Raw genomic sequence first — 12,342 nt, 5'->3', positions numbered from 1 at the left:
TAAGCATTTCACTGTAATGTCTGCACCTGTTGTATTCGGCGCATGTGACCAATAAAATTTGATTTGATTTGATTTGATTTGATTTGATTTGAAGTGACAAGACAGAAAGTCTTCAAAGGTGCCAGTGTCAACGATCTTATTTGGAGATTTGATTTCTGTCGCTTCCATTAAATATCACTGGGTTTAAGACGTGGTCCTCAGTTGATGCAAACATCAATCAGCTGAGACTCTGGGGAAAAATACAGACAAAATACATTTAGAATCGCCATATGAACTGATATGATAAATAATCTAGGCTAAGAGCAAAATCTTCACCATGAACCACCTATGCAGACTGAGAACCTCGTTTAACTCATGTTGTACATCTGAGTACTGCATATCTGTAAACAAGCTATACATTGATTTGAATGTTTGGTGTGATTGTGGTCAGTACATCACGGTTTTATACACTGAAAAACCCTCAACCTAAAGATAAACTCCATGAATCTCTCAGTAACAAAACAGTGTGTGATCTATCTACAGTAACTCACTAGGCAGAGGCTCCTACTCTCTAAGGCTGACAGCACTCTTTGCTTTTGTAGAGTCTGCAAATTGTACAGTTGACTCAGATTCGTACTACAGAACAACGAAACAAAAATTTGAAACATACTTAAACAAGCAGACTCATACAAAGATGTACAGCTTCTTCTTTATCTCCATCTAGATTTTTTTTTTTACTACTGTTATTGCATCTCACAAACAACACATTGTGTGACGTCAACAAAATAAATAATGTAAACTTGGGGAAATTCGCCTCCAAATCATCAGCTGTGGATTATGTATTTTTCAAACGAATCAATGAAGCGATGCTCTCCTGATCTAAAGGGGGTCATTGTTACAACAGAACGTGAGACCCTGCAGTCAGTATAGCTTACACTTAACTTAGCCAGGGATCACATATTCAAGCAAGTTAACGCCACACAGAGTAAGGTATCATAGTGTACATTTGGATAAAGTTGACTGTGGTTCAACAGGGGGTGGTTGTTTTCTCTTCAGCTAGAGCATCAGATCTCCTTCTGGCCTCCTTGGAGACTCGAACAAAGTCATAGATAAACACTGGTGTAAAATACAGACTTCAGTGCCAGACAATGCACAGACCAAACATGATAACATTGTAGCTGCAACATACCCCAGCTGTTGCTCATGTTAACATACAGAGCAGAACATTCTACATTATATTGACATCAATATCAACTGATGAAGCAGAACAATACATTTCCATACAGTAAAAAGACAGTCAAATGTTATGTACCTACCTATCACGATAAAGCCCTAGAAAAGGAGTCCCAAAATCAAGTTAACTTTCACAAGTGGCTCGGAGTAAGTGGGGTCTGTCAATATGTTGACTCTGGGATTGATTTAATTGAAACTCTGAGCTTTTCCCCACAGTTTGAAGATGTCATCATCACCTGCATCAGAACAAAATATAAAATCTTTCACAATGGATTTCACAATTCACAAATGTGAAATTCACACGTTCACATATTTACACATAGTTTTCATTTAAATGTTAATGTTAATGGGCAAATAGTAGGAAAGGAATAAAGGGCAATTCACCATGTGATGTTGTTTGCTTCTTGAAAGTCTGTAGAACATAAATTAGGGCCTTCACAAGCCCCTGGGGGTCTTTAGCATTTGTGTAGGGTCCAGGATATCCTTTAGTCAGTCAACTGGTCCACATTACCTGGTCTACCATCTGTGGGAAATCAGATAAAAACGTTGAATGTTGCCACAACTCAAGCTCAGGCATTTGCCTCTCTGACTTCACTCTGTTAACGCTACGCCTAGGCTAACTTTGCGATTCCTGTCTCACCGTTCACCAGTAAACTCTCAAATTGTCCCCAAAAATGTGTTAAAAAAATTGATTGGTTTCAGGGTTGTAACATCTGGGTTGTTCTGAACAGGGTAGATCAAAGTATTGTGCTCCAGCTGAAGATGAAGCCAAAACATTTGTAGGAGTTGGCTTTGCATAAACTGGCATAATGAGATAGAAAATAAGAAAATAAAGGCCACAAATACAATCTTTATGTTGCACCCTTCCTTGTGGTCGTGCTGTGCCATTTTGATTTAAAATATAGCCTAATTTTCAAATACAAGGAGTAAACATTACAACTCAAACTACTATAGCTGACTAGTTGGAAATGGAACATTCTGGAGCTATTTTATGCGCCTAACTTGCCCGTTGACGCAATAACCAACTGTCATCTCTATTTATGACGTCAATGCTGCGGGGTTGCCAGGTTATGTTTTGCCCTGTTGTGTCAAAGCGTTTGTACAGATTCAGATCTATCCTAGCAATGTAGCAAAATTATGTCCAAGGCACATTTTGCTGTGGCTGCCCCATGCAGCAGCATTTTCGCAGATTCAAAGCAATTATGTGTAACTTACAAAGTTACCTGAATAATAAATTATAGGCTATTGAGACGTGTTGGTTCTGTGAGTTTTCCTTATGTTAATCATTTTATTATGACCTCGGTCGAAACCAAAATTCCCAAAGTAGCCTATCCTCCGACAGTGAGACGAGAGAGGGCAGGGCAGGGCACGACCGTATATAACAAGGTTATATTTGTGCGTAATTGAAATGAGGTGTGAGCAAGACGATTGTACGCGTGTACTTAGGCTCAATCTAGCAAACATTAGGTAGGCATCTACTGGGGATTTAAATCCCAGATAATAAATTCTACATAGCCTAGTTCTGTTAAAGCTTTTAGAGAGAGCGCAAGATCGAAAATGAATGAGACTGAATATCATGAAGTACCACTTTCCGAATATGGTTTCGAACAGCAATTCGACGAGCGAGTCGCTATCGAATGGATGCAGGAAAACTGGTGAGTGAGTAGGCTATGTTATCACATGGTTTGTTTTTCAAAATGATTATGAATTCACCTTGCTCTTGTGGTCGAACAGGACAGCCTGGTCAGGTGTAGCCCTTCATCACTTCATAAACTGCAGTGTCACGTCTGTCATGACAATTAGACAACACAGTTAGAGACAGCCTAAGACACATATTATACGATTTACAGGTAACGGCCAAAATAAAGGAAACAAATGAGGGAAACAAAGTATATTGAAAGCGGTCTCTTCCACACCAACTTGGTCTCGTAGTATTTCGTATTATTCTGTAAGTAAGCCCGAGACACTCAATTTTTTAACGTTTTGTTAAGTTTCGTATGGCATGTATTAATTTGGATGTCCATCCATTTTGTATGATATGTGCCGAATTACAATTTGGATACGTTAGGGATTCCGATTTGTTGTTGCTAATGTTAGCTAGGTGGCTAATGTTATTTAGCTGACTAATGTTAGCTAGGCTATGGGTTAGGAACTAGGTTAAAGTGCTAGGTGAAGGGTTAGCTAAAAGGGTTAAGGGAAGGGTTAGTTAACATGTTAAGTATACTGAACTAAAATATAAATGCAACAATTAACGATTTTACAGAGTTACAGTTCATATAAGGAAATCAATCAATTTAAATAAACTCATTAGGCCCTAATCTATGGATATCACATGACTGGGCAGGGGTGCAGCCAATATTGTAGGTTCTATCAATTTAATTGTTTGCATAATTTCTAATCTCCTTTATTTAAATATTCTCTATACTTTTCCCTCCCCCCTACCATCCCTACCCTAATTTGCGTGAACTAATGAATAACAATACTTCTACTGCTACTTACAGCTATTTTCGCTCACATCTACAGTATCTGTTAAATAATCATACATACATTTAACAAAAATATAAACGCAACAATTAACGATTTTACTGAGTTACAGTTCATATAAGGAAATCAATAAATTCATTAGGCTAATCTATGGATTTCACATGACTGGGCAAGGGCGCAGCCATGGAAAGGGGGATACCTACTCAGTTGTACAACTGAATGCATTCAACTAAAATGTGTCTTCCACATTTAACCCAACCCCTCTGAATCAGAGAGGTGAGGGGGGCTGCCTTAATCGACATCCACGTCATCGGCGCCAGGGGAACAGTGGGTTAACTGCCTTGTTCAAGGGCAGAACAACAGATATGTTTTTAACCTTGTCAGCTCGGGGATTCGATCCAGCAACCTTTCGGTTACTGGCCCAACGCTACCTGCCGCCAATCAGAATGAGTTTTTCCCCACAAAAGGGCTTTATTACAGACAGAAATACTCCTCAGTTTCATCAGCTGTCCAGGAGGCTGGTCTCAGATGATCCCGCAGATGAAGAAGCTGGATGTGGGGGTCCTGGGCTGGCGCGGTTACACGTGGTCTGCCGGGTTGGACGTACTACCAAATTCTCTAAAACAATTTAGAGGCAGCTTATGGTAGAGAAATTAACATAAAATTATCTGGCAACAGCTCTGGTGGATATTCCTGCAGTCAGCATGCCAACTGCACGCCCCCTCAACTTGAGATGTCTGTGGCATTGTGTTGTGACAAAACTGCAGATGTTAGTGGCCATTTGTCCCCAGCACAAGGTGTACCTGTGTAATGATCATGCTGTTTAATCAGCTACTTGATATGCCACACCTGTCAGGTGGATCGATTATCTTGGCAAAGGAGAAATGCTCACTAACAGGGATGTGCACAAAATTTGAGCGAAATAAGATTTTTGTGCGTATGGAAAATTTCTGGGATTCATTTCGGCTCATGAAACATGGGACCAACACTTTACATGTTGCGTTTATATTTTGTTCAGTGTAGTTGCTAATTAACTAAAATGCTAAAGTTGTCTGAGATTTGAACACGCAACCTTTGGGTTGCTAGATGTTCATGTTATACATCCACCGCGACTACCCTCCTTTTGTTTTTGTCTTAAGTAACCTTCTGTCTTATGTAACATACCAAAAGTAACATGTCATACTAATTTCAGTGTCCTGGATATACGTTTACTATGTTACGTCTTATCTGAGACCTGAGTGAATTAAACGATTAACATCCCATCATTCTTAGGTCATGTATAAAAATGGCTACCATGGCTAGAAGAAGAGATCTGTGAATTTGAAAGAGGGGTCTCAAAGCCGTGTAGGGGGTTTAAGTCACCAGATCTCAACCCAACTGAACACTTATGGGCGACTCTAAATCTGTGCCTGAGACTGCGTTTTACAACAACACCAAATTATGGAATTTCTCGTGGAAGAATGGTGTCGCATCCCTTCAATAGAGTTACAGACAGAATCTATGCCAAGGCGTATTGAAGCTGTTCTGGCGCCTTGTGGTGGCCCAACACCATATTATCCTTTATTTTGGCAGTTACCTGTACTTTAACACATTATTCATATAGCAGCCACATTATTTTCTTGCCTTGACATTTGAAATTAGAATTTCCACATCTAGTAGTGGTTTACTCAGGTTTTCTAGTAGAAAAGTAAAAATAAAGTCAGCTAGACTGCAGAGAGAAAGATTGTAATGGTTTCTTAAACAAAAATTTTACTTACCTTCTTTTCAAGCAAGCTACTATCAACATAGCCACGGGAAGTAGTTTGGGTTGGGGTAGTATTGTACATTGTTTTTCATCATGGTGATTGAAAGTCCACAGGTACAAGCCTATGTACATTTACGTTTAAGTTGTTTGTAAGGATGGTAAATTAGTACTGCACAAAAAGTGGTTTTCCATGACATTTGATCAAGAAAAATATTCAATTTGATGTGGCTGTTTTGTCTTTGCCCATAACCGTTTTGTTCTTTCTGGATCCATCACAGAGAAAGGGACAGGGCAACAACTCATACAATTCCAACCACTGAATCCTGCAAGATACTGTTCTTAATTATACAGCTACCTCTTTTGCCAAAGTGGAGATGCTGATATTTTTTGTTGTTGCCTGTGCTACAGACATCTATCGTCCGCTAATACTAGTAAAGGCCAAGTGCACTACTTTTGTGAAAATATTATTATTTTATTCTGATTTTACAGGGTGTGCTTCAGCACCCCTACTTCCTGCAGCTATGAATATAAACTAAAGTGGCTATAGGGCTGTTTGCTTTTTGCCTGGAGTGTATTTATTACGGAAGCAAATGAAATGGAGAGGGACCTACCTAAATTTGTCCAATATAAACTCTCATTTGCGTTTTCCATTTGGAGTAAGTTTCTGTTGCAACATAATCGGCATAATGATCCCACTCCCACAGTTTCTTCTCTGCGATGAGTATGGATCTGCAAACATTCTGACCTGATTGGTCCCCGAAGCCGATGGGTTGGGCCAGAGCTATAACACGCATGGGTGAATTGGCGTTTGGAAAATTCGTCATTGCATTTGATACTCCGATTGATTAGATGATCCAATTGCTGATGACTTTGTTTTGTACAAACCCCTCATTTTGACGTCACAACAAATGACTTAAACAATGGCAGTCTCAGACAAGTATGTAGCGAACAGAGCAGCGGAAGACTTCAGTTTGAGTCGTCAGGCAAGATTGCTTTAGTCAATAGGCCTACATTTCACTTATCACCATAGCAAGCTGGGTGTGTCATGTTAAATACAGAATTATTTATGGTAAAGGTATGCGACAATGTCACTTCAGCAAAGACTTAGGTTGTGCTCAATCACTGAAATACCTTTGCAGCTGAGTAACCTTGCCCGTCATGAGCACAATCTAAGGAAACTGACAGACATGGTTGATTTGTTTTTTTCTCTCATCAGGAGCAAGGCCTTTGTGTACTGTGGCCTGTATGCAGCTCTGGTCTTTGGAGGCCAACATCTCATGAAGGAGAGGCCTCAACTTAATCTACGCAGGCCACTGGTTCTGTGGTCACTCAGCCTGGCCATCTTCAGGTGAGTTAAAGCACAGAACACCCACATTTGCCTCTGACTTTTGAATGAATGGAAGATGTACAACAGGGGTCCGCAACAGGTGGCTGGTGGGCCAAAACCGTCCCACAATAAAAAAATTTTTATATAAAAAGCCTGTCAAATCACCAGGAATTCAGCAAAAAATTGGTTTAATTTAGGAAATCTGTTTCCAAGTATTCCCACAAATAAAGAGACATGATTGTCTCAATGTAATCAAGGTAGGAAAATATTTATTTTTTAATACAATTTATTTTGGGGATTAGTTGGGTTCAATTTGCAGTGGTCTGTTCGCCTACAGTAATCATGTCTCTGGGGCTTTCATTTTTTAAAAGAAGGTTAGGTTTACACTCTAGCACATGTCAGCTCTCAGTAATTCTCCATTCAAAGTAATGTGACCGGTGTACTGATGTCACAAACTGAGGTTAAGCCTGATTGTTGGAGGGCTGCCTATTCTCACGAGCTATGCCCTCTGTGTCAGCCAGGTGTTATATTTGAGTTTAACTTTCTGGCTAATGGGATGGTGGTCAATGTGGGTCAGAGTTCCTTAAACAAAACCTTCTAAAATGTGATGTCTCAACAAACCATCCCTGTGAAATACTCTTGTGTGCAAGGCTGTGATGCAATGCTAATGTCACTTGGATTAGATTATTTTGTCACTTGCCCTCTAGTGCAATGCTTAACTCTTTCTCTCTTAATTGCAGTATCGTTGGAGCAATTCGAACAGGATGGTACATGCTGTATATCCTCTCCACCAGTGGTTTCAGACAGTCTATATGTGACCAGAGCTTCTACAATGGGCCTGTGAGCAAGTTCTGGGCTTATGCCTTTGTCCTGAGCAAAGCCCCGGAACTGGGTAAGAACCGGGATTGGAACTAGCAGTCATCTGTCTGAACTTGGCATTTTGTCCACTCCTACCATGAGTCTAATTCATTTATGGCAAACCATATTACTTGGTCTCTCTTGTGCGTAAACCATGCTTTGACGTTGATTGAAGATATGCAGTAAATGTTTGTCTGCATGACTGGGACCATGACTGGGACCATGACTGGGACCATGACTTTGCCGGTCCTGAAGTATGTCCTCTCCATGGTCTCCACAGGTGACACGGCATTCATCGTGCTCCGTAAGCAGCGGTTGATCTTCCTGCACTGGTACCACCACGTCACTGTGCTGCTCTACTCCTGGTACTCCTACAAGGACCAGGTGGCTGGAGGCGGCTGGTTCATGACCATGAACTACTCTGTTCATGCACTCATGTACAGCTACTACGCAGTGCGGGCTACCGGCTACCGGGTGCCACGCCCCTTTGCCGTGGTCATCACCACCTTCCAGATCGCCCAGATGGCCATGGGGCTGACGGTCAGTTGGCTGGTCTACCGCTGGATGCAGGAGGGGGACTGCCACTCCTACCTGAACAACATTGTGTGGAGTTCCCTCATGTACCTCAGCTACCTGGTCCTCTTCTCCTCTTTCTTCTATCAGACCTACCTGAAAGGCAAAGGCAGTAACACTGGCAAGAGCTCCAAGACCGACTAAGTTGTGGGGGGAGGGATTGCTGCATTGCCCTGACAGGGCCATTTTAAGCTTTTTGCAACGATGTCAGCAATAAGTCTGTCCATTCTCTACACCCTATGCCATTAGTTTACCAGCAGTGAACTGTTTGCTCTCTTTTTCTGAACCTGTCGAGTGACTGCCACACTACACAGTCTGAAGTGTTTACAGTTTACAGGATTTTTTTCATGAAGATGTTGCCTCATCGGTTTTTAACCTTGCATGATTTTTTTGCTCTTTGTATCAGAAGTTCCAATCTGTGCATTCCAACAGGCACATGTAATGGCACCCCCTGAGAGTTTCTGTTCCAACCGGTGTGACTGGTTTTCATTTTAGTTCCATGGTGCTCTTCTCAACTTGTCAATGGACCAAATAAGAGGGCGTATAGCTGGTATGCCCATGCCCAACCCCAATATTTGGAATTTCTAATTAATTACCTTGGATTAGCCTACACCAGCATATCTCACTGTAACAGTCTCTTGGGTGTAGGCCTTCTGTATTTCTGAACTGGTTCCCAAAATGTACCCTGTGAGATACAGTATTTGGTCACTTATTTGAACGGAGGTGTAGTTGTGCTCTGCCTCGAGGGAATCCCCCTGAAAGCAGCTATTTGTGGTGCTCATATAATATACACGTTTTATTCATATGATTGCAGCTGGAATGGTGCCAGAACTTTGGTCTCACTCAACAATTGTTAATTATTTGCACCAGATATGATGCATAGTTATTTGTTTTTGTGCTCTTAGGATGTGAGATACCATGTTGCTTTTTTCGGATACATCAGAGTGGTTTTTGGTTTCACTTTGTCACTTTCTGGTGAGAATGCTGTGTATTGAGTGGAATTCCTAACTAAAAAGTATGTTCTGTTGTGAGTGTCAGGTATTTTGTCTCCCTCTACCTCATAAAATAAAATACATGTTAAGACCTGTTTTAGAAAGGGAATGTTTTGTGCTTTTAAGTAGCTGGACACTGATTTGGTATGTTGACATGACTACATTTATTTGTCTTGCTGTTAATTCAGTTCTGTATTTATTCAAGCATATTATTTAACTTAATTTACAGCTTCAAGGGATTATGCATGTTTACAGGTTAGTCCCTTAAAAAGCAAACTCAAGATGTTATACCTGTAACAACTGGGGGGGGTTGGTTACTGAAGTACTTTTACCTTGCTCAGAGTTCAATACCATTTTCTTTCTACCACTAATTGTTAGTGGAATTTGAATGCTATGTTTACATTTTGATTTTTTTCAAATGTGCAGCTAAATGTATTACGTTAATGTGCCAAATGATGCTGAGTCACCCTATGTCAAGATGATGGTCCAATTTCTCATCTGTAGGTCTTGCCAATATTGAGCAAATGGATTCCAGCCTATAAATTCTACTGTGATCCTGAACTTAAGTGTCATGATGTACTATGTGTTGTAATGTTTGAAATGTATTATAAATAAAGCTGTCTTGTTTTGGAATCTTTTTATTTGATTATTTGTTATAACCCTGGTAAACAAGCAAGTAGTTGCCAAAGGGTGTAGGAGCAGTCAGTGGCAGACTTACCATTAGGCAGAAGAGGCAACTGCCTCAGGCCTCACATCAAGCTGTGCCCTGGACACCATATGTGAATTGATTGCCCCCCCCCCCCATCTATCCTCAGAGTTTGTACTGCTTGGTGACCTAAACTGGGATATGCTTAACACCCCGGCCATCCTACAATCCAAACTAGATGCCCTCAATCTCACAGAAATTATCAAGGAACTTACCAGGTACAACCCTAAATCCGTAAACATGGGCACCCTCATAGATATCATCCTGACTAACTTACCCTCTAAATAAACCTCCACTGTCTTCAACCAGGATCTCAGCGATCACTGCCTTATTGCCTGCGTCCGTAACGGGTCCGTGGTCAAACGCTCCCTAAAACACTTTAGCGAGCAGGCCTTCCTAATTGACCTGGCCAAGGTATCCTGGATGGATATCAATCTCATTCCGTCAGTAGAGGATGCCTGGTTGTTCTTTAAAAGTGCTTTCCTCTCAATCTTAAATAAGCATGCCACATTCAAAAAATTCAGAACTAAGAACAGATATAGCCCCTGGTTCTCCTCAGACTTGACTGCCCTTGACCAGCACAAAAACATCCTGTGGCGTACTGCATTAGCATCGAATAGCCCCCGCGATATGCAACTTTTCAGGGAAGTTAGGAACCAATATACACAAGCAGTTAGGAAAGCAAAGGCTAGATTTTTCAAACAGAAATGTGCATCCTGTAGCACTAACTCCAAAAGGTTTTGGGACACTAAAGTCCATGGAGAATAAGAGCACCTCCTCCCAGCTGCCCACTGCACTGAGGCTAGGAAACACTATCACCACCGATAAATCTACAATAATTGAGAATTTCAACAAGCATTTTGCTACGGCTGGCCATGCTTTCCACCTGGCTACCACTACCCCGGCCACCAGCTCTGCACCCTCCACTGCAACTTGCCCATGCCCCCCTAATACCTAGGTGTCTGGTTAGACTGTAAACTCTCCTTCCAGACTCACATTAAGCATCTCCAATCCAAAGTTACATCTAGAATCGGCTTCCTATTTCACAACAAAGCCTCCTTCACTCATGCTGCCAAACATGCCCTCATAAAACTGACTATCCTACCGATCCTTGACTTCGGCGATGTCATTTACAAAATAGCCTCCAACACTCTCTCAGCAAATTGGATGTAGTCTATCACAGTGCCATCCGTTTTGTCACCAAAGCCCCATATACTACCCACCATTGTGACCTGTACGCTCTTGTTGGCTGGTCCTCACTACATATTCGTCGCCAAACCCACTGGCTCCAGGCCATCTATAAATCACTGCTAGGAAAATCCCCGCCCTATCTTAGCTCATTGGTCACCATAGCAACACCCACCCATAGAATGCGCTCCAGCAGGTATATCTCACTGGTCATCCCCAAAGCCAACACCTCCTTTGGCCGCCATTCCTTCCAGTTCTCTGCTGCCAATGACTGGAACAAACTGCAAAAATCTCTGAAGCTGGAGACTCATCTCCCTCACTAACTTTAAGCATCAGTTGTCAGAGCACCTTAACGATCACTGCACCTGTACACAGCCCATCTGAAATTAGCCCACCCAACTACCTCATCCCCATATTGTTATTTATTTTGCTCATTTGCACCCCAGTATCTCTATTTGCACATCATCTCTTGCACATCTATCATTCCAGTGTTAATACTAATTGTAATTATTTTGCACTATGGCCTATTTATTGCCTTACCTCCATAACTTGCTACATTTGCACACACTATATATATATATTTTCTGTTGTATTTTAGACTTTATGTTTTGTTATACCCCATATGTAACTCTGTGTTGCTGTTTTTAATCGCACTGCTTTGCTTTATCTTGGCCAGGTCGCAGTTGTATATGAGAACTTGTTCTCAACTGGCTTACCTGGTTAAATAGGTGAAATAAAAATAAATTAAAAAGGGGCCTCATTAGCTGGGCATATGTTGATGGCACATTGTTGACACAGGCCTCCAAAAAAGTTTATCAATCCATACAGGTGACTAATAATCTATCCATTTATTTAGCTACATATACATGTTCATAATATAATCAGTTTTGCTCATAGTAGAAACAAGCGTCATTGATCACCCATGGACTGGTTCATATTTATAATAGACTATTCCACCCTGACTAGAGTTCCTGTACTGCCGGCCCATGCATTGCTTCACGTGATATGATTGCAAATGTGACTTTCATTAACAGTAAAGCTGCAGCAAAAACGCTATGATGAGGCGCTTTAAGAAGAACAGGATAGCGAAAAGAGAACATTTAACACATTTCCAGAGTTAACGCATTCTTGTAGTCAGGTGCCGCGGATAATACTGGCATCGCTGTGGCAGAGGACATGACGACAACGAGCCCAGAGACAGGCCCAGCTAGCACTTCAACAACCACTAGCATTAGCCTAGCTAGCACTTCAAACAGTA

General features: G+C 41.3%; 1 protein-coding gene and 1 long non-coding RNA gene across 2 annotated transcripts; one reads left to right on the top strand and one right to left on the bottom strand.

The window, feature by feature from the left end:
• Nucleotides 1–588: 588 nt before the first annotated feature.
• Nucleotides 589–2,150, bottom strand: LOC123482731. Its single transcript, XR_006657902.1, has 3 exons — nt 1,853–2,150; nt 1,597–1,735; nt 589–1,448 (listed from the first exon to the last, which is right to left on the bottom strand). It is a non-coding gene; the product is annotated as an uncharacterized LOC123482731 (long non-coding RNA).
• A 454-nt stretch (nt 2,151–2,604) lies between these two features.
• Nucleotides 2,605–9,482, top strand: LOC121553420 (elongation of very long chain fatty acids protein 6). Its single transcript, XM_041866516.1, has 4 exons — nt 2,605–2,867; nt 6,657–6,788; nt 7,508–7,659; nt 7,906–9,482. Exons 1-4 carry the CDS (start codon nt 2,770–2,772, stop codon nt 8,340–8,342), a joined length of 819 nt encoding a protein of 272 aa, XP_041722450.1. The 5' UTR covers nt 2,605–2,769; the 3' UTR covers nt 8,343–9,482.
• The last annotated feature ends 2,860 nt before the right edge of the window (nt 9,483–12,342 follow it).

This window comes from Coregonus clupeaformis, chromosome 37 (genome assembly GCF_020615455.1).
Source record: "Coregonus clupeaformis isolate EN_2021a chromosome 37, ASM2061545v1, whole genome shotgun sequence".
In the NCBI taxonomy this organism is placed as follows: Eukaryota; Metazoa; Chordata; class Actinopteri; order Salmoniformes; family Salmonidae; genus Coregonus; species Coregonus clupeaformis.
The sequence above is the reverse complement of the archived record's forward strand: the minus strand, read 5'-3'. Positions and strand labels throughout refer to the sequence as shown.